The following is a 20824-nucleotide window of genomic DNA, read 5'->3' as shown; positions in this document are numbered from 1 at the left end:
TTAGGAAATAAGTTTAGCTTCAGGCTTAGACCTATGTGGGTTACTAGTCTGAGCATGTTATTTGCCAAAAATTTAGTCATTTGTTCACAAATACAGCATTCCAACATGTTTACACACAAAGCAACTGTTCGCCCGTCACACATTATATATACAGACACCATCAACTAAATGTTTTATCAATTATACAATATTGCATATTTCAGTACTTTTTCGAACGAGCACATTCAACTTCGTTTACACTGTTGCAAAAGCCCAACTATTTTGCAACACTCGGATAAGAATTACTTAAAGTTCATGGTGTTCATTAGTGCCAAGAGTGTCCATTGCATTAACCTGCAAAAATGACAGTACTGCAAAACAATAGTACACAAATGAATGCACATAGTTACTTTGAAGGTATATGAAGACAAAAATTTTAAAACGTTTTTTTTCTTGAAATGAATAAATTGTATTCATACGTGGCAATTTCCCATTGACAATATCATGGTTATCAACGGCATTGTGTCTCACTGCTTATGTGCTGAAACTGCATTTGAATGAATAAGTGGCCATATAAAGATATGTTTATTAAACCTGAGCGACTGTAAGAAAACTGCTATCATCAAATAGGTACCTTCATTGGAGTCTTCCCGTGTGCACTCACTCACGCCTTAAGGCTGCTGCTCCATTATGATCTGAGCCCTCCATTCAACACAGCAAATCAAAAAAGAAAAATCTTAGGAAATAATACACCAAACACTTCTTCCTAAAGTTGAAACTAATTATGGTAGATTTACCATAGCATTTTCAGGCATTTCACTAAGAAACTTATTACCATTGGATGTCAGGTTATCTTCATTCTTATCATTCAAACAAAGAACTAAGGATGATTTTGTGAACACTTTGTCACAAGCATGGAATTCATTACATTTGTTTTTTCCCTGCATAGCATTTTCTAATGTACTCGTGTCAATTTTTAAGTGTTTGAATTTTGCCTATGTATGAATTCTGTTTATATTTGATGCCTCACTTTCCTGGTTGCACATGTCATTTATCCTTGTCTGAATTTATGTGTACTTCATTCCATTTTACTTTTTCAATGAGCGTTTTAATGAGATTATCATATAGATATTTTTATTACTTTTTCCCTCTCCCATCGACGCATTTCATACTGCATAAAATACGTAACTCGCTGTTTGCCGAGATTATTGTAACCTCCATTTATGTTTTGTTTGGAGGTCCCCCCCCCCCCCCTGACAGTTCTGATTTCGAGACCTCAGCAGTACATAAGCATATGGAACAATAATATTAGTGTACTGACAGTTAGGAACCATTACACTTCTGTTGCCATTCCTTGTAAGGGTCCCAGTGTGGAGTTTCATTTCATTATATCAGTTTCCATTATTTCTTCAGTTTATTGGAACTTCACCTTATATTCCAAGGTTAAAGATCACTGGTCAGTCACAATTACCGACACCGACAGCGTCATTGTTTTTGCAGACTGTGTGCTACTACAAGCACAGTTCTTTCTTTGTTAGCATTTATTGCCTTTAAAAATTCTATTTTAGCCATCCTTTAGATGCAGCCATTCCGGACTCTCACATAGAACATGGACCCTGTCTAACTGCCATTTATTTGAAACGGGGCACTCCCACCCCATATGCTCACTATTATATGGCTGTATTGCCAGTTAGGCAGTGTTTGCCCATAATTTCGAATGGGGATGTTAACACATGCATACAGTTACAAGAGCAAAATAGAGTTCTATACTACAGTGCTGCAAGAAAAAAAAATATTCGGCATGATTCATTTGTTCTTGATTTTACTCTAGTAATCATACATGAAGAAAATACGACACAGTAAGCAGACAGCACGCTGTATGAGCTGTTGTTTATTACAGAAATGAGCAGATGTCAAATCTTCTACAATTTTTTTTTATTCTTGCCTTAATATTCTTCATCGGAGTCCATGCCAGCCCTGCGCCTGTCAAACTGCAATGTAAAAAACAAACAAGCATTTACTTTTTTTGGTATTAGAACCACATGCTCATATTACATCACATACAACTAGGTCAAGTACAACGTTGACTGCTTATAACCTAAGTTAACGGAGTTGTAAAAATCTGCGCTTAAGTGGTACCGCGTTATAACCAAAAAAATTCTTTTTTTTTTCTGCTTTTGCCCATGACAAAAAGGCAAACCACCTTTCAAAAGCAATTTATTATACTTTTCTCTCACAGACACATTCAACACAGTCACAACGCAGCAACAAGTTCCCAAGTCCGGCATCAACGAAAGAATACCATTATTTTTAACTTGAGAACAGCGCTTCGCCCAATGTCATCCTCGACAAAGCTGAAGCACTGAAGCGATTTCTTGCTCAAATTGTTCTTCGTGCAGTATATTTTCCCTTTTGTGAGGCATTCTAACGCGTCTTTGAACAGAAAATATAGTTTCGGTGCCGGGTCAACGTCGTCCTCACCGCCCGACTTGTCATCGGTTGCAACCTCGACACAACCACGCACTGCTGCAACAATCACGTCATCTGAGCACGCTTCGTCGCAGACAGGTAGCTTTGACTCCCATGCATCGACAAATTCTTGGAATGTGTCAGTGGCGGTTATGAACTTGCTGTCAACAAGGCTGGACCACACATCATCAGTGTTGACAGTCTCATCGACGACACTGTCACACAGCCACTGTGACACAGTGAAGAGAGAAGTGCACACGATAAATGCAACAAGGCAAAAGACGGAGACTGAAAAGAGAAAAGTATGCTGCCGCCATCGCCGCTTCTGTCTCGCACTCCGAAAACATGCTCCCTCCTTCTTTCAAGGTCTCCCTCCCTCCCTAATGTATCTTCTGTTCTCCTCTGCTGTGTTTGCCTTTTCGCGGCTGGTGCCTGGCCTCAACCCATGCATTCCAGTCAGACTCCCACTCCAGACATGCCAGCCCGGCGGGAAAGTGGGCTCCGTTCGCCGATTTCATGGCCGTGCGCACCTAAAAAGCCCGTGTTATAACCACTATTTTTCTACGGGCATCTACGCAATAAACGGTTTGCCTATACATGGAACTCTATGGGCGACACATTGGTAGTCAGAAAAACCAACGCAATAACTGATCTCGCACTAAAAGCGGTTACGTTATAAGTTGTCTGCACGGTATTGTAAAATCTAAACAAACTGTCTTGAAATAACTTGTAGTATCTCTAACTTTAAAACTAAAGTTAGGTGGCTTCTAGTAACTGTACTGAGTACTTCACAACTCTACAATTTTCAGCATCAAAATTCACAACATTAACAAAACTTTAGGATGCACTAAAGCTTCTAGCAAGGAAGTTTGAAAAATCGAACTTCAGAATGGCAGTCAACAAGCAATGGCTACACTATGATGATGATATATAGTCACGTTATGACCAAAGAGCGCCAGTACATGCTATGGGTATGATGTGTGGCTGTAAAAGGGCCTAATATTCCTCACTCTAAAGGTGGACAAACATATAGGGAATAAAATTATGAGAGTGACAAGAAATGTGCAGAGTGAAAACTAGTGGTCAATGGTTCTGATGATAAAGCTATGAAGAGATTATAGAGCACGAATGTCTCTCAAGCGTCCTTGTCTCCAAGGGCCGCGAAACATGTGCTTTGTAATGTATGTACGGCAGCAACAACCTCTTGGGATAGGTTGTTGTACAGATTACCAGGGTAGATCACGTGGAAGTTGCGAACATCTTTTAAAAATGCAAATAATGAATGATGTTTGAAAAGTGGATCTCTACCGATGAACATCACCGGGTGTAGAAGCATTTGTTCTCGGTAGGATGTTAGAAAATGCTTTTTTCGAATAGGATCTAATTCACTGCACTGTATCAAAATATGTAGGACACTAAGGGGTTCGCCACATTTCTTACACATTAGTGGATCACCACCGGTCAGAAGGTGTGAGTGTGTACTTTATGTGTGTCCGATACGTAACCGACAGAGTACAACTTCTGTACGGCGTGTTTGTGATGTTGGTGGCCAGTCACCACAATGGCTACACTAGCTGTGCCATTTGCAAACTTCAGCAAGTGAGTAGCACACTGTTGAGGAGCTTATGCGCCAGATACTACTACTAAGAGTGTGCCAATAGCAGAGCTTAGAAGAGCACTTATTAGGTCAATGTGCAGGTATAAGGAAGTTGGCTATGAGTGTTACAGCTGCAGTGCTGCTGCTGATGATGATGTTTGATGTTTTGTGGCGCAAGGACCATTTCACGGCCAAAGAGCGCCAGTTCATCTTACTAAAAATATGGACAATGATTGTGATAAGCAGCTGTATAAAGGCCATAAAATTGCTCGCGGTAAGGCGGGTAAAAACATACAAGTAATCAAATCATGACCATGCCGTGAAAGGTGTGTGTGGTGAGAATAGATGACAAGAGTTGGTGATTATAAAAAAACAACGGTGGATATGAATGGCATTAGCACAAGTGCCTCACTCATTCATACCCTTGCGTCCATGGGCCGTGAGGCAAGTGCTTTCTTGTGTAGCTACCGCAGCAAAAACCTCTCTGGAGAGGTTGTGCTACGGAATGCCCTGGTATATGATATGAAAACTATGAATTTCTTTTAAAAACGCTAACAATGATTTATGACTAAAAAGCGGTTCCCTACCGACGAACATTGCAGGGTGTAAAGGTATATGTTGTCGGTAGGGTAATGGAAAATGTTGTTTTCTTAGAGTTTCTAAGTGTTTGCATTGGATTAACATGTGAAGGACTGTTAATGCTTCACCACATCTGTCACACAATGGTGGATCGCCACCGGACAAAAGATATGTGTGTGTCGTGTATGTGTGTCCTATCCCGAGTCTCGTTAGTATTACCTCTGTATGACGCGATTTCGATACGGGCAGCCAATAACCAAGGTGTGGCTTGATAATGTGTAGTTTGTTTTGTGTGTGTGTATCCCACTTGCTCTGCCAGTAGTCCCTGAGGTTTCGTTTGAGAGACAGCTTAAGATCAAGGGCCGGGATCAATATGGGTGTAGGGGCAGTGCTTTTGTGGACGGATGCAGCGAGCTGATCCGCCCTCATGTTGCCTTGAATCTCACGGTGCCCTGGCACCCAGCACACTACAACATGTTGTTTGAGTGTGTAGAGTGTGCACAAAATGGAGTAAAGTAAGACAAAGACTGGTTTTTTTTGTTTTTTAAGAGTGTGGAGAGCCATTACCACACTGAGGGAGTCCGTATAAATTACTGCTTTTTGTATTTGTAATTTTTTGATGTGTTTAGCCGCCACAAGTATCGCATAAGCTTCCGCTGTGAAGATACTTGTGTCTGGATGTAGAGGGCCAGCATCCGAAAAGGATGGGCCGACAGCAGCGTAGGACACAGAGGAGTTAAACTTGGAGGCATCTGTAAAGAACTCAGGACATGTGTATTTGGGTTGAAGTTCCAGGAAGTGTGTTCGGATATGGGCAATAGGCGCATGTTTAGTAACTTCTAGGAAAGACACATCGCAATCTATAGTCTGCCACGGTGGCAGGTATGCTACAGGAGCCATTAAACTGTGTTGAAGTGACACTCCAGTGTCCTCAGCTAGACCCTTCAGGTGAACTAAGAAGGGCTGCCTCATCGAAGGCCTGTTTTGAAACAGAACAGAGCTTGACAAATCATTAATAGTGGAGTAGGAAGGGTGCTTGTTGTCTGCTTTCACCTTAAGAAAATATACAAAGGACATGTAAGTTCTTTGTAGATAAAGCGACCATTCATTTGACTCAACATAAAGGCTTTCTACGGGGCTGGTGCGAAAAGCACCCGTAGAAAGGCGGATGCCCAAATGGTGCACGGGGTCTAGCATCTTCAAAGCACTTTGAGTTGCAGACTGATAAACAACGGCCCCATAATCTAAGCGGGTGCGAATGAGGCTTCGATACAGATTCATGAGACATTGCCTGTCACTACCCCACGTAGTACGTGACAACACTTTTAAAACATTCATGGCTTTTAAACATTTTGTTTTTAGATACTTGATGTGCGGTACGAAGGTCGACTTGTTGTCCAAGATTAATCCTAAGAATTTATGCTCCGCATTAACAGACAGACGTTGACCGTTCAGTTCAACGTCGGGTTCTGAGTGCATGCCTCTCTTTTGGGAGAACAAGACACACGTGCTCTTTGGTGGGTTCAGTCGGAATCCGTTTTCCTCTGCCCATTTGGAGACCTTGTTTAAACCTAACTGAACCTGCCGCTCACACATTACCAGATTGCAAGATCTAAAGCCAAGCTGGACGTCATCGACATATGTACAATAAAACATATTGCGAGGGATGGACAGGCGCAAGGAATTCATTTTGACGAGAAAAAGTGTGCAGCTAAGTACACCACTTTGTGGCACGCCTGTTTCCTGGACAAATGTTTGGGAAAGAACCGTGCCCACTCGGACACGGAATGTCCGGTTTGACAGGTAACTTTCGATTATCTGAAACATTCTTCTGCGCACGCCAAGGTGGGACAGGTCTTTTCGAATTCCAAAACGCCATGTTGTATCATAAGCCTTTTCGATATCGAGGAATACAGAGAGAAAATATTGTTTATGAACGAAGGCGTCCCTGACCTGTGCCTCGATACGAACAAGGTGGTTTGTGGTGGATCTACTTTCTCGAAACCCGCACTGAAATGGGTCAAGCAAATTGTTTGTTTTAAGGAAATGTACAAGTCTGCAGTTTATCATTTTTTTCGAAGATTTTGCACAAGCAGCTTGTAAGTGCAATAGGCCTATAACTCAAAGGTAAAGAAGGGTCCTTGCCCTCTTTCAAAATGGGAATAATAGCCTCTTTCCAGGAATTAGGGATAGTGCCAGAAAACCAGATAGCATTGTACAAACAAAGTAAGGTTTTTCGTGTTTCGGCTGGTAGGTTTTTTAACATTTCATACACCACACGGTCAGAACCTGGGGCAGAAGTACTGCAGGAGAGAGATGTTCGGAGCTCGACTAGACTGAAAGCTTGGTTATATGCCTCGTATCTAGAGGATTTGTGTTCTAGTTTCTGCTTTTCTATTCTTGTTCTGTATTTTTGGAAAGTGTCAGTATAGTGGGATGAGCTGGACACTTCTTCGAAGTGTTCACCGAGGAAGTTTGCCTGATCTTCCAAGGTATCACCCCGAGTGTTTACGAGTGGAAGTGTGTGTACTTGTTTTCCTGCTATCCTACCGACCATGTTCCAGACTTTAGCCTCCTGTGTGTATGAATTGATCCCTGACAAAAACTTCTGCCAGCTTTCTCTTCTGGCCTGCCAACACGTTCTCCTGCCTTGAGACTTTATTTTCTTGAAGGTGTCAAGATTTTCGGCTGTCGGTGAGTTCCGAAGCAGCCTCCAAGCTCTGTTTTGCTGTTTGCGCGCGTTTCGGCATTCAGAGTTCCACCATGGCACATGCCGTTTTCCAGGGTGTCCATTTGTTTGTGGGATGCATTTTGTTGCAGCATCAATCAAAAACGCTGTGAGGTAGTTGACAGCAACATCAATGTTCAGAGTACATATGTCATTCCTACCTAGACGAGCGATAGTATAAAAGTGTTCTCAGTCGGCTCTGTTTATGAGCCACTTGGAAACACGTGGTGGACACTCAGTTACTGTATTTGTGCTCAAAACTATGGGGAAGTGGTCACTTCCGTACAGATTACTGACGACTTTCCACTGGAGTAGAGGCACAAGAGATGGAGATACTATGCTTAGGTCTATGGAGGAGTAGGTGTTATTAGCGAGATTATAATAGGTTGGTTCTTTTCGATTTAGGAGACACGCGCTCGACGAGAGAACTGTTCGATCAGTCGACCTCGCGCGTCATACCGAGAGACACCCCATAGCCTGCTATGCGCATTAAAGTCTCCAAGGAGAACATAGGGCTCCTTCATCAATTAAACAGTGTAAATCACGTCTTTGCAGCTGGTAGCTAGGAGAAATGTAGATAGTGCAGATTGTGATCAGTTTATCAAAAAGAACCGCTCGAACAGCCACTGCCTCAAGGGATGTTTGGAGTTGTGTGTGCATGCAATTCCTTGATTCGCTATGATGGCAACACTTCCGGATAATGTCATGGCATCAACACGGTCTTTTCGGAAAATAACGTATTTACGAAGAAAATTTGTGTGTTTTGAATTAAGGTGTGTTTCTTGTACACACAGCACTTTTGGCGAGTGTTCGTGTAAGAGTTCTTGGATGTCGTCAAGGTTTCTGAGAAAGCCCCTGACATTCCATTGTATAATTTGAGTGTTCATGGTGAATGTAAAATAGTGCTGTGTGTACGAAAAGCAGGTGGCTGTTTAGACAGCGAGTTTGAGTTCACTTAACAGGGCCGTCACCAGGCCCTGTTATCTGCTTTTTTGTTTTCTTGGCGCGCTCCAAGGAGCCACGCCGCTCTTTCGGCACCAAGGGTACCGACGTATCCATTGCCTCCTCGGAGGCACTGGATGCCCGCACGTGCGGGCTGCTAGTTCGAATTTCGGGCCTCGTCTGGTGAGGTGAGGCCTTGAGACCCGAGGACTCTGGAGTCTCCGGTCTCTGTTTGGGAGTAGGCGGTGTAGCCTGGGCTACAACCGCCTTGGGGGCAGGTGCCACAACCACCGGCTCGGTATGCGCGGGCCGAAAGAGTGGCGAGGGCTGGTGCGGCGGTGCCCCCTGACGCGCCGCATCAGCGTATGTAGGTCCATAGAATGGAGCGACTCTTCGCTGTGCTTTCTTAAATGTAGTGTTCTCGTTCACCTTCAACGTAATTATTTCTTTTTCTTTTTTCCAGTAGGTGCAGGAGCGTGAATATGCGGCATGGTTTCCTTCGCAGTTTACGCAGTGTGGCGGTTGTTTGCAGTTCTCAGACACGTGGCCTAGGACTCCACATTGTGCACAAGTCTGGCGACCACGACAGGTTTTAGAGCCATGGCCATACCTCTGGCATTGGAAGCAACGACGAGGGTTTGGTATGTACAGCCTGATGTCTTTGTGTACCCTGTTTGAATAGATTCCGGTAGTTTACTGGATGCAAACGTGAGTATTGAGTGTTTTGTCGGTGTTTCCTTATTATCTCTTCTGATGATGATTCTCTGTACATTAATGACATTTTGGCTCTTCCACCCCTCCAAAAGTTCAGTCTCAGTCAAGTCAAGTAAGTCCATGTCAGATACCACTCCGCGAGTTGTGTTCGTTGATCTATGTGGTGTTATGGTTATTGGTATGCCACCGAAATCTGAAAGACGGTCTAGCTTTTTAAATTGTTCTTTGTCACGGATTTCGAGGAGAAGGTCTCCACTAGCCATTTTGGTTACCTTGTATCCTGTGCCAAGAGTTTCGGTAAGACATCTAGAAACTAGGAAAGGAGAGACGGTCCTGGCTTGCTTTTCAGTTTTTTTACAGGGAATGACATGGAAGTGGGGAAAAGTTTCTATTGGCTGGTTGAAGAAATTTATGTCGTCAGTGCGTACCCGCTTTAGGCCGGTACGATCAGACAGAAGAGGGAATGCTCCATGCATGCCGGTCTTATTTTTGTTCAGCAGCGTTGGTGGCCACCCACCACGGAGCCCAACAAGGGGACGCTGCAAGTTTGCAGGTGCTGAAAGCTTGCAGGCGTCAGCCGTACAACACTGCCATAACCCAATGCGCCTAGACCAAGGTAGGCTATTTGCACAGGGTTAACCCTTGCCGCCAGGAAAAATGGAAGTAAACAGAAGAGAGTAGAAGACAGGACAGATAGATAGTGAGAGATAGAGACGAAGATGTAGGTAGAGAGAGATAGGAAAAGGCGACTGCCGATTTCCCCTGGGTGGGTCAGCCCAGGGGTGCCGTCTACGTGAAGCCGGGGCCAAAGGGGTGTGTTGCCTCTGCCGGGGGGCCTTAAAGGTCCAAAGGTCCAATCACCCAGCGTCGGCTCAACCCCCAGGATCCCCTTTTCCCCGGACACGGCAAAGCCACGCACGGCTAGGCGTGGGAGAGAGCCGAACCCCCCCCCCCCCCCCCCCCGTAAGCTCGGGTCCGTGGTGTCGCTACACACCAAACGCCTACTTGTGCACGCGCCCCTGCGGGGTACAGCTGCAGTGCACAGAAGATGCAATGCACAAAGATGCAAAACTAACTTCCAGCTGAGAACTTTAGTACATTCGTGCACTTTAAAAATGCATCAACGTGAAATAAATAAAACATAACATACCTCTTAAATAAGATGAACAGCAAAACGAGAACATTCTTTTGAAATTAATACAGAACGTGAGGTGCAATACACAAATTTTGCTTCAGTAATGCACTGGAAATAAGCCCTTTTCATCACCGCACATCTTTATTTTGTGCTAGTCAAGCCTAGCTAGGCAAATTTTAGTTTGATCGCATGCAAATGACTAATGACAGACTAATGACGAAATGACTATTAGCAGACTAGTGGTCGAGGACAACGTGGGACGAGACTCCCTCAGGCGTCTGACAAAACAAGGATTATTTTCGACCCGGAGGATATTAAATTGAAATACCCAGAACTTGCATGCATGGGCAGCTACCCTCCGGCAATGAAATCTCACGTCGTCCCTTTCGAACTTAGTGACAAAAACGTTGTCCGCAAAGTCTGTCTAGAGATAAAAAAGCGTGGCTGAAAAAGGAGCTGCAAGAAATGTTGGATGCCGATATTATCCACCCTTCTGTTTCTCCATTTGTTTCTCCAATAACTATTGCCCCCAAAGAAGACTGAACATTCAGACTGTGCACAGATTACCGAGCACTTAATTGCCAAACAAAACTGATACCCTATCCAATGCCGAGAATCGACGATATCATCTACAAGACTGGTGGTTGCCATTGTTTTTCAAGAATAGACCTTTGCAAGGGGTCTTGGCAAATCCCACTCACTGAAGAAACGAAAAAGTACACCGCATTTATAACCCCTTTTGACTTATTTGAATACAACCGCTTAGCATTTGGTTGGAAAAATTCTCCGCCATGGTTTCAGAAAATTATGACCGATATTCTAAAACCTTATTTGGGCGTATTCTGCAACGTCTACATTGATGACATTATCGTGTATTCAAAAAAAAAAAGGAACACCGAGATCATCTTTCAAAAGTTCTTCATACTTTGAGCGTTTCGCAACTCAAAGTCGATTTCAAGAAAAGTGCTTTCATTGAAGACAAAGTTGTATTTCTCGGAAGGGTGTTCGACGGACGTACCAAAAGCACGAAACGAGAATCAGTAGAAAGAATTTCTCAGCTGGCAAAACCTTATGATGTACAGGACTATGCACTGAAGACACGATGCCTTACATGCTTAACTTAAAAAGACGTACCTTTCCAATGGAATAAGGAGTGCGAAGCTATTTATTCTGAGCTTGTAAAGCTAATATCATCGGATCCCATCCTGCGAATACCAGACTTTTCTCTGCCTTTTGTACTGAATACAGACACATCACACTATGCAACCGGTGCAGCTTTGTAGAGTCAAACCTCAATATATCGAACACGGATATATCGAATTATTGCCTATATCGAACGGTTCCTATATCACGCGGGAAATCGCATGCATTAATGATTTTTTATTTCGAACAAAGTTTGATATATAATGGATATATCGAACTCAGCCACCCCAAACCGCCCCACTCCATTGACAGGCGGCGAGCTGTCCCGCAACTCTCTAAAATAGGGGTAGAGCGGCGGGCGTTTACGAATGCTGCACACATCGATGGCGCCGAGAGCGCCACTTTAACGTAGCAGCGTACGCGTGCCGCAGCCTTGCGGTAGAGGTTCTTGAATGAGGAAAGTGAAGAGAAAAGCGCGGAGCTGTTATTTTCTTTCAATACCAAGGCACCAACACGGCTTCGCCCGGGGGAAGGGGGAGTGGGTGGTAAAGATTGAGGAGGAAAGTAGAGGAGGGAAAGGACGCAGACGACTGTCTCGGACGTGGCCCGCGCTGCCGCCGGGAAAGGAAAAAAGCAGTCAGGCGCGCCATGTGCGGGCTTTACACCCGGACTCACGCCGCTGCCTTGCAGCTTGCAGTCGTTGCAGTCTCTATGGTGTCAACGGCACACTGCACACTTGTTGCAAGCTCCTACCCCGTAGCATCAGCAGGCATCGGTCGTTGTGCTCGCAGTGTTCGTGCATTCGGAGTTTGGCCTGTGGTGCGCGACAGGCCTAACTCCGAACGGCGGAGCTCACGGATGTGGAAATTGTCGCCGAAGCTACTGCTGAGCAGCCAAATGAAGACTCTGCCGAGGTGGATCCCGCAAGCGCTGATGGTGCCCCGCTCCCGACATCAGCTGAGATCGTAGCTGCCTTGGCCCTTGTGCGCCGCCACTGCGGCGCGATTGAAGGCACTGGCCTATCACTTATGGATCGCCTGCATTATATTGAGGACGCAGTCGTCAAACATGCCATGGCCAACAAAAAGCAGGCTACTCTTTTTCAATCTTTTAAACCAACGCAGTAAATACTATGTTTCAATCTTCAAGTGAGTATTTACTGCACCACGCTTGAACGGTTCGTTGGTTGTTTTCAGCAAGCTGTTGACGCATTTTTTTCGTGATTTTTTTTATATCGAATTCTGGATATATCGAAATATTTCGCGATCGCCGCGGCGTTCGATATATCGAGGTTTGACTGTATCAGAAACCCTCAGAACAGGCCGATCTAATGAAACATTACGTGGTGGGATATTACAGCTACACACTGAAGCCAGCTGAAATTAATTATTCTACTACAGAAAAGGAAGTACTGGCAGTCTCGAAAGCAGTTCAGTATTTCATAACTTACCTTGAAGGGGCTAAGTTCAAGCTATTCACGGACCATCAGGAGTTGACACAACTTTTGAATATGGCACAACCAAGAGGACGCATTGCTAGATGGGTCAACTATCTCCAGCAATTTGATTTCACCATTTTGCACCGTCCTGGCCCACTTCTCACCGATGCTGATGCACTGTCTAGATTGCTTGTTCATTAAACCAATGAAAATCCAGAAATGATTGATCATATTAAGCTATGGGGAGGTACAGAAGATCTACAGTTTATTGATGGAAAGTATCATGTCCTACCCACCCTGGTTCAAAAGATTGTTGAACTCTACCACGACACATCGAATCGGGCAGACACAATTGCTTCTGCCGCACATACAAGAAATTGCTCATGAAATTCAAATGGCCAGGTATGAAAAATGATGTCAGTAATTATATCCGGACATGCCATCTTTGCCAGATAAACAAAGTGAAGTACAAGCAGTCACCAGATGTCATGATGAACCCCAAGTATTCAAAGGTACCCTTTGAAGTGGTTCATCTAGACTTCGCAGAGCTTCTTCGCAAAGAAGGGGGAAGGGGTCAGATGAACGCAAGCTTTTCTGCTTTCCATTGATGAATGTACCAGAACTATTGTGGCGAAAGCAGGGAAAGAAGATGCAAATAGTGTCAACAGTCTACAAAACGATGCGCGTTTGAAGCATACCAAGACACTAGTCTGCGATAACGGTCCTGCTTTCCATAGTACAAAGCTAGCAAGATAGGCTAAAGATCAAGGAATCGCTATCAAATATTCTTCTCCGTATCACCCGGCAGTGAACGGATTAACAGAGCGGGCCATACGGGACAAACAGTTTTTGAAGATGTATCCGGACTTTATCAGAGAGTGGAAGTGCTGCCTTGAGGCCGCTGTAAAGCACCACAACCGATCGTTCACCACGGGTTTAGACTGCAGTCCTCATTTCGCTACAACCGGAACAGCACCCATACTACCGGCAGATCGTGATCTAGGCCTCCTAGAAAAACTTCAACTCACGGAAGCTGAGAAAAGTGCCGAAGGTCATGAAGCGGCAGCTTCAGTGTGTAGCTGTAATATCCCACCACTTAATGTTTCGTTAAATCAGCCTATATAAGCGGCAGATGAAGATAAATTTTGATAAAAGGCACAACAGCGACATACTACCCATTCAGCCGGGAGATTAAATGCTTGTGAGGAAAGGAGTTACTCCTTTGAATGTCTATTATTACGGACCGTTCCAAGTTGTCAAGACTGCATCTCAGCACGGGATTTTAAAGAATGTGTGGTACACTGCAGCCTCAGATCAAAGAGTGTGCTTCCATTGGCAACATCTTCAAGTATTACACCAGGAGGTGCAATCAAAGAAGGCGGGAAGAGTGAAGTGGTCTGCAATAAACGCACGAAAGAGGATGAAGCGAAATGAGGGGAGACTGAAGGAAAAAGAAGTTAGAATAAAATGGCAGATGACCCCCGTCTATCGTAGATTATCTCTGTTTAATGTGGTAGTTCCTAGTCGGAACGCTGCAAATATTACGCAGTATAAAGTTTCTGCAGCAGCACAACAGCGAATCCCGATAATATACAGTTGGCAAAGCTCTTTCAGAACAGCCGCCACAGCATCTTGCCACGACGACTACGCGTTTTCGTCTGCTAGCGGAAGCTTGTTGCGCCGCCAGCGCCACTAAACCGGAAGCTGTCTTTGCGCCATGTGACGGGTAGTCTGACCCGGGGAGTTTTGCAACTTACCTAAGTTCTAGAAATGTTCTACATTGCCTGAATTACAGGCCAAATCAAAGCTTCTGGACAGGCTGCTGTTCAGAGCATAATGACTTGGTAAAGTAAGCTGGCATCCAGCTATGTTCATGAATACTTACATAAATTTTGTACACCGTTATGGTTCATTAGGCATGACCACAGTGAAAATGAACACTAGGGTAACCAGTGCCCAGAGCCAGGCCACTAACGTAAATGTAAATGTTCACCTCACATGTTGTCTGTGCATGTGTGATCACCATACTGTTTTCCTTCGTATGTTTAAATATCACAGTTTTTTATATTATTTTTTTGGTATGGAGAATAGCAGCCCACCTGAATGCTGCTGTAAGTTAGCTGTGAAAGCTTTTGAGCTCGGAGCACTCATGGCAGCGAAACAAAGAGATGAGTGGCTTATGGGTAAGCTGATTTTTCTGGTAAGTTCTTTTCAAAAAGTGAATGAGCCATGGCTAAGCAAAAGTGAGCAGCTATTCTTTTAGAGAACCGCGAACATCAGAGCTACACCACTGTGCCACTGTCAGATTGGGAGGAGTGACTCAAGAGCGAGCTGTACCTTTCAAATCACTTTGAGAGTCAGTTGTGTAAAAGCAAACCACCAAACACACCAAACTATACTGCAGTGCTCTATCAATGACCAATCATTTAGGAGTGAGCCAATACTTTTGAACCATTCATTCAGCCACAATTCAAGTAAAGGCACACCACTACTTCTTACTGTCTCTAGCAGAGTGAAACGAGTCAGTCATAAGTAAGCTGACTTTATTGAGCCGCCTACTGAACTGACTCAGTAGTTGCAAGTCATTGCTGAGGCAGTTGTACGTGGAGAGTGAAATGAGCCACTCAGCAGTAAGCTGACTACATTGAGCAGCATGGTGAGTCGTTACATAAAGGACGATTCGTCGTTGAGATATCCGTGTAAAAAGGATGTCCTAGCCACTATGTTTTAACAACCTTTGCCGAATCATAAGCTTAGCTTTCGAGATTTCTAGCTATGAGAGACAATAACTGCTAGGATGCGAAATTGGAATAAGTGTACTGGAATGCATCAAGCTTTTTACCATAATTATTGCTGGAAACAACTCCATAATGGCCCGGTCTATTGTCCGGGCAGAAATTAATGACAAATGTGACCACTCTAGCAATAATGCCACAAAAATGGTGCTGTAACTGCGTATATAGAGGCCAAAATTTATACAAGGAGTGCAAAACTTCCTGAATTTATTAAATAAAATGATTCCACAACACAAAACTAAAGTAATATGCAAAAATTTACACAACAAACTATTAAAATGCATTACTGAAATAAACAAAACTGCTCCTGTATTCTTAGCATACATGTTTCTCATACTAGTGTTCCAGAAAACTGCATGCTTATAGGAAAATTGTTAAATGGCCACCAAAATTGTAAGTGCCAACAACATACCAATAAACAAGCTTTACCTACAAAAGGGCAATTCACCTGTCCTTCCTTTCTGCATGAGAGTCGAACAAGCTGGTCTTTGTTCTAAATCATCATCATCATCAACATCATCATCAGCCTGACTACGTCCACTGCAGGACAAAGGCCTCTCCCATGTTCCGCCAGTTAACCCTGTCCTGTGCTTGCTGCTGCCAATTTATACCCGCAAACTTCTTAATCTCATCTGTCCACCTGGCCTTCTGTCTCCCGCTAACCCGCTTGCCTTCTCTGGAAATCCAGTTAGTTACCCTTAATGACCAGCGGTTGTCTTGTCTACGTACTACATGCCCGGCCCACGTCCATTTTCTCTTCTTGATTTCAACTATGATATCCTTAACCCCCGTTTATTCCCTAATCCACTCTGCTCTCTTCTAGTCTCTCAAGGTTACACCTACCATTTTTCTTTCCATTGCTCGCTGCGTCATCCTCAATTTAAGCTGAACCCTCTTTGTAAGTCTCCAGGTTTAAGCTCCGTAGCTAAGTACCGGCAAGATACAGCTGTTATATACCTTCCTCTTGAAGGATAGTGGCAATCTACCTGTCATAATTTGAGAGTGCTTGCCAAATGTGCTCCACCCCATTCTTATTCTTCTAGTTACTTTAATCTCGTGGTTCGGCTCCGCGGTTATTACTTGCCCTAAGTAGACATACTCTTTTACAACTTGAAGTGCACTATTACCTATCTCGAAGCGCTGCTTTTTTCCGAGCTTGTTGTACATTACTTTCGTTTTCTGCAGATTAATTTTAAGACCCACCTTTCTGCTCTCCGTAATCATGAGTTGCAATTTGTCCCCTGAGTTACTCGGCAAATGCAATGTCATCGGCGAAGCGCAGGTTACTAAGGTACTCTCCATTAACTCTTATCCCTAACTGTTCCCATTCAAGGCTTCTAAATCAGTGGTTCTCAAATGGCTGTCTGCGGAGCCATTTCTATGATCCCCGAAACCTTCACCTGCTTTTTCTTTTTTTTTAATGTCGCGCTTAAATTTAAGCAGGACTGTGCCATGTATTCATGAACAGTCCAAAATGAAGTGATGCGGCACGTTTGTTTGATGCTTTTGGTAGCAATAAAAGGCACCTGTTTCATGCTCCAGTTGTGTTAATTTACCTGCGTACACCCCCTTTCCTTCCCTCAGCTGCAAAGGGTCCCCCATCACTTCCACCAGTCTACAAAGGGTCCCCGACACACCCGTGGCCGAGAACCACTGTTCTAAGTGAAAAAACGTTCTCTCAGCTAACTATAAATAACAGGCACAATAGAAAATAAAAGTTGACCTTTCTGACAAATTTATTTTTGGCGCGGCTAAGCACTGGTGTGTAGATACTTCAGTACATTCAATAAAACATGTTGGGGCTCTCAAGTTTCTGATCTAAATCCAGTGACACAAACCTATATCTGTATGGTAGAATTCGGACGTTTTTAAACATGGTGAAGCACATGACATCATGATAATGAGTGAATTTAATTGGATGTAGAATCTCTCATTCATTTCGCATGAAACAGTCATTACTGAAAAGCGAGCTTATACTTTCTTTTTTTAGGCCGTAACCTACTAAGTAACCTACCAAGTGTTCGTAACACGCTTATTCCATTAATGTAAGCATCAGTTCTATCAAAACCAAATAACTGCAGTATGCATCCCACACGTTACAGACGCAAGTGAATCGGTGAGCCATTCAAATGAGCAGGTCCAGCTTGGTGAGCAGAGTTGTTCCGAGCTGCTCGCTAAAGCGAGTCACTTTGCCTATCTCTGCAGTCAGTTACACTTCAAGAAAGAAATGTAAGTCGCAGCACGCCTCCACTTCAGCAGGCAAATAGTCGTGCTAGTCGATTTCCACTTTGCCTCTAAATACATTTTTGCGGCTCATGTTACTACTCTCATTAGACAGTTATACTTTAGTGTTAGAGTGACAACGGGAGTTAGGATATTAGTGTTATCATGCCACAAACTGTCATTGCGAACAGTGCATTTTAGTTTAGCGGGATAGCGTTTATATGCCCCAGCTGGGACACTGGTGTTATCTAGCGGAGGGTGAATGCGTTAAAAAAGTGAGGGAAAAAAGAAGAAAAAAAATGAAAATACTTTTTGTGTCCTCACAAGGAGCAACCATATGGCTTTTTTAAGTAACAATTTACAACAAGTAACAGTGAGATTCAAATGTTTGCAGCATAACATGGCAGCATAAAGCCCAAGACCAGGCTGGTTGGCAGATCATGGGAGAGGCCTTTGCCCTGTAGTGGGCGTAGTGCGGCTAATCATAATAAGTAAAAAAACGTGACCAGGCACCAAAATAAAAAATTTCTATCTTGCACATTTGTTTACACTGATCTTCTAGTTAGGCCCAAAGACGTCCGAAAAGAAAATCCATCTCAAAAATCGTGCTAGGTTACTATAACACTCAATAGTCAAAACTACCTGAAGGCAAGCAAAGCAAATTGCCCATTCGTTTGCTACGAAAGAAGTGGATTCGTTCACTCGAACGATAACTTCAGTTCAAAGCTGGCATTCAAAACTGCCATGTTTTATGTACACTTTTTATATACACTATGTTAACCTCGCAAACTCTGTAAAAATCAGAAAAAATAGCCTGCGTACAGTAAATGCTACCGCTTGTTCCCCACAGTGAGCATGTGCACTTCGATCCCGCCATTCCGCTAAGCCCACTAAATTATAACTGTCTATTAGGGGAGATGCTACTCAATGACTTTTTTTTTTTAATGTTCACCCTAGAGCAATGAAACTTGAGCTGTTTATGGTACTTTTTATGCTGAAATCAAATATATAATTATTTTTCTTGCAAGTTGCTTACTTTTAGCTCTGCGAAATGACAAAGTGAGAACCTTAACCCTTTTGCTCCCCCTCTTTTCATCCCTAAACTTCCATAATTTTTTACCATTCATAGTTCATAACATTTCAAATAAAGGGTAGAATACAAATAACTAATTAGGAAGCACATACAAAATATGTAATAGGTGTGAAAAATAATAGATGTATAAAAGTCCATATTTCACCCACCGTAGTAAAGGTTTACATACATATTTATTATAAAATAAAATATTGAAATTTAATCTAGATAATTGTATTTGTTATACTTTGGAAAAATTTGGGCAAAATTTCATGCAGATCCGAGCACTAGAAGTGCCAGAAAAAGGTGGGGCACATATTAAAAAATGGCAAAATTTCTGTTTTGAGAAAAATAAGTTTTAAAGTTGAAACTGAGTTTTTATTTATGAAAAATGTCTATAAATGCAATGAAATTTGCACATCAAAAAGAACAGTCCTTCTTGTAGTAGCCACTGCCACTAAAATACGCCAGCACCATGAGTTTGCCTTTCTCGGCTTTTTCGGGCCGACTTTTCACAAACATTTTGCTGACAGACAGCGCCATGAAACGCTTGTCAGACTTATTCAGCTCCATCTGGCAGAGCTTTGTGCCGACTGCAAGCTATAAAGGAGTTCAACAGGACGGCAAAATCTAAACCAAGTCTAGTGTCGAGGGATACAACAGTGCTGATGCCACTTTGCAGCCACGTTTGTGCCACATACCGTCGTACATAATGGTAATGTCGTCCACGCTAAGCTTCCTCACTGTGAGCTCCTTCGACCTCACAAGATTGGCACTGACATCATCCACTGCCGCATCACGAACTTTCCGGTTGATGGGTGTGAATGACTTTCGATGCATTTGCTTTTGCGAGCCTTGCAAGCCAACAACTGCCGCAAATCGGACCAGCTGCTCGTAGCCTATTCCTACAGAGTGCGGCGCCACAAAGGCTTTCGCGCGTGAGCAATGGCTTTTTCAATTCCAACAGAGATAAATACATGAGAAAAGCATTGTTCAGCTGCACCGCTCAACAAGACACGGACCCCGCAAATAGGTTTCATAGCACATACAGGCGCGCAAAGGCCAATGACGGTCCTCAATCCGTACCACGTGATAAGCCAGTCGTGGCACTTGAAAAACGCGCAAAAGCATGCTTTTTTTATTATTTCTTGCACCGCACAGCAAGGGAAACTGTCGTTATTTCAAGAGTGAAGCTCGACTCTTCGCCTCATGCGATTGACAATGGCGAGCGGCGGCACATTATCGGCGGCAAGGTGCTCGAAGACTGCACACTTTGGCCTTTCAACAGACACCTTGTGCTCTTTAGACACAGTTTTAAAGCATTTCCAGTTAAGTCTCGACATGCATATTTTTTTTTTTTTTCAGAACAATAGAGATACTAATCTTATCAAAACAGGCGAAAATAAAAAATCTAATTTTGAAGAAAACTCGCATTTTTCGACCCGCATCTCCCCTTAAGAGTTAAAAGATTCATTGTTACTACCTAAAATACTTCATTTGGCTCAGTAGTGAAGTCAGAATCCCTGATGAACTTTACCAGCCCCCATCAAGAATGGGGGCACCTATTCGAATTCTCTGGACAGACAGCAATGATTATGAGTAGAGCAGACTTTTTTTGTTAGGTTATATCAAAGTATAGAGAAGCAGGACAATAATCATGCATAGCAGTACGATGCACATGGAATTTGGGGGAAGAGATGCCTGTACCTCCCGAACAAATAAGCACTGCTCACTAACAGCAGTGCTGCTGCTTATTGGAACAGCAGCTCTTTTATATGTGATCAAGAGTCTTATGTATTTACACATTTTTGGTATATATTTTATTCAATATTTGATATTTCTTGTTATTATTCAGCACCTTTACAATCCGAATTTGAGATTAAATTTCACTAGTTACTCATCCATAGTTTTTGTATAAAAATGCAAGAAACAAAACAGTTTATATGAGATACATCCACTTCAGGCGCAAATTATGATGTGGCGTTCATAAATGTTCAAATTTCATAAAAC

At 43.2% G+C, this 20824-nt stretch overlaps 1 protein-coding gene across 1 annotated transcript in view; it reads right to left on the bottom strand.

The window, feature by feature from the left end:
* Window positions 1-1850: 1850 nt before the first annotated feature.
* The window catches only part of PDCD-5 (programmed cell death 5), a 39990-nt gene continuing 21016 nt past the window's right edge, over window positions 1851-20824 (bottom strand). The window contains exon 5 of the mRNA XM_037427753.2: window positions 1851-1970. Within this exon, the coding sequence (XP_037283650.1) occupies window positions 1926-1970 (45 nt within the window). The 3' untranslated portion in view covers window positions 1851-1925. The remainder of the gene's footprint in view (window positions 1971-20824) is intronic.

The sequence above is a fragment of the Rhipicephalus microplus genome, chromosome X (assembly GCF_043290135.1).
Source record: "Rhipicephalus microplus isolate Deutch F79 chromosome X, USDA_Rmic, whole genome shotgun sequence".
NCBI lineage: Eukaryota > Metazoa > Arthropoda > Arachnida > Ixodida > Ixodidae > Rhipicephalus > Rhipicephalus microplus.
Note: the sequence above shows the minus strand (reverse complement) of the source record. Positions and strands in the feature narration are given on the sequence as shown.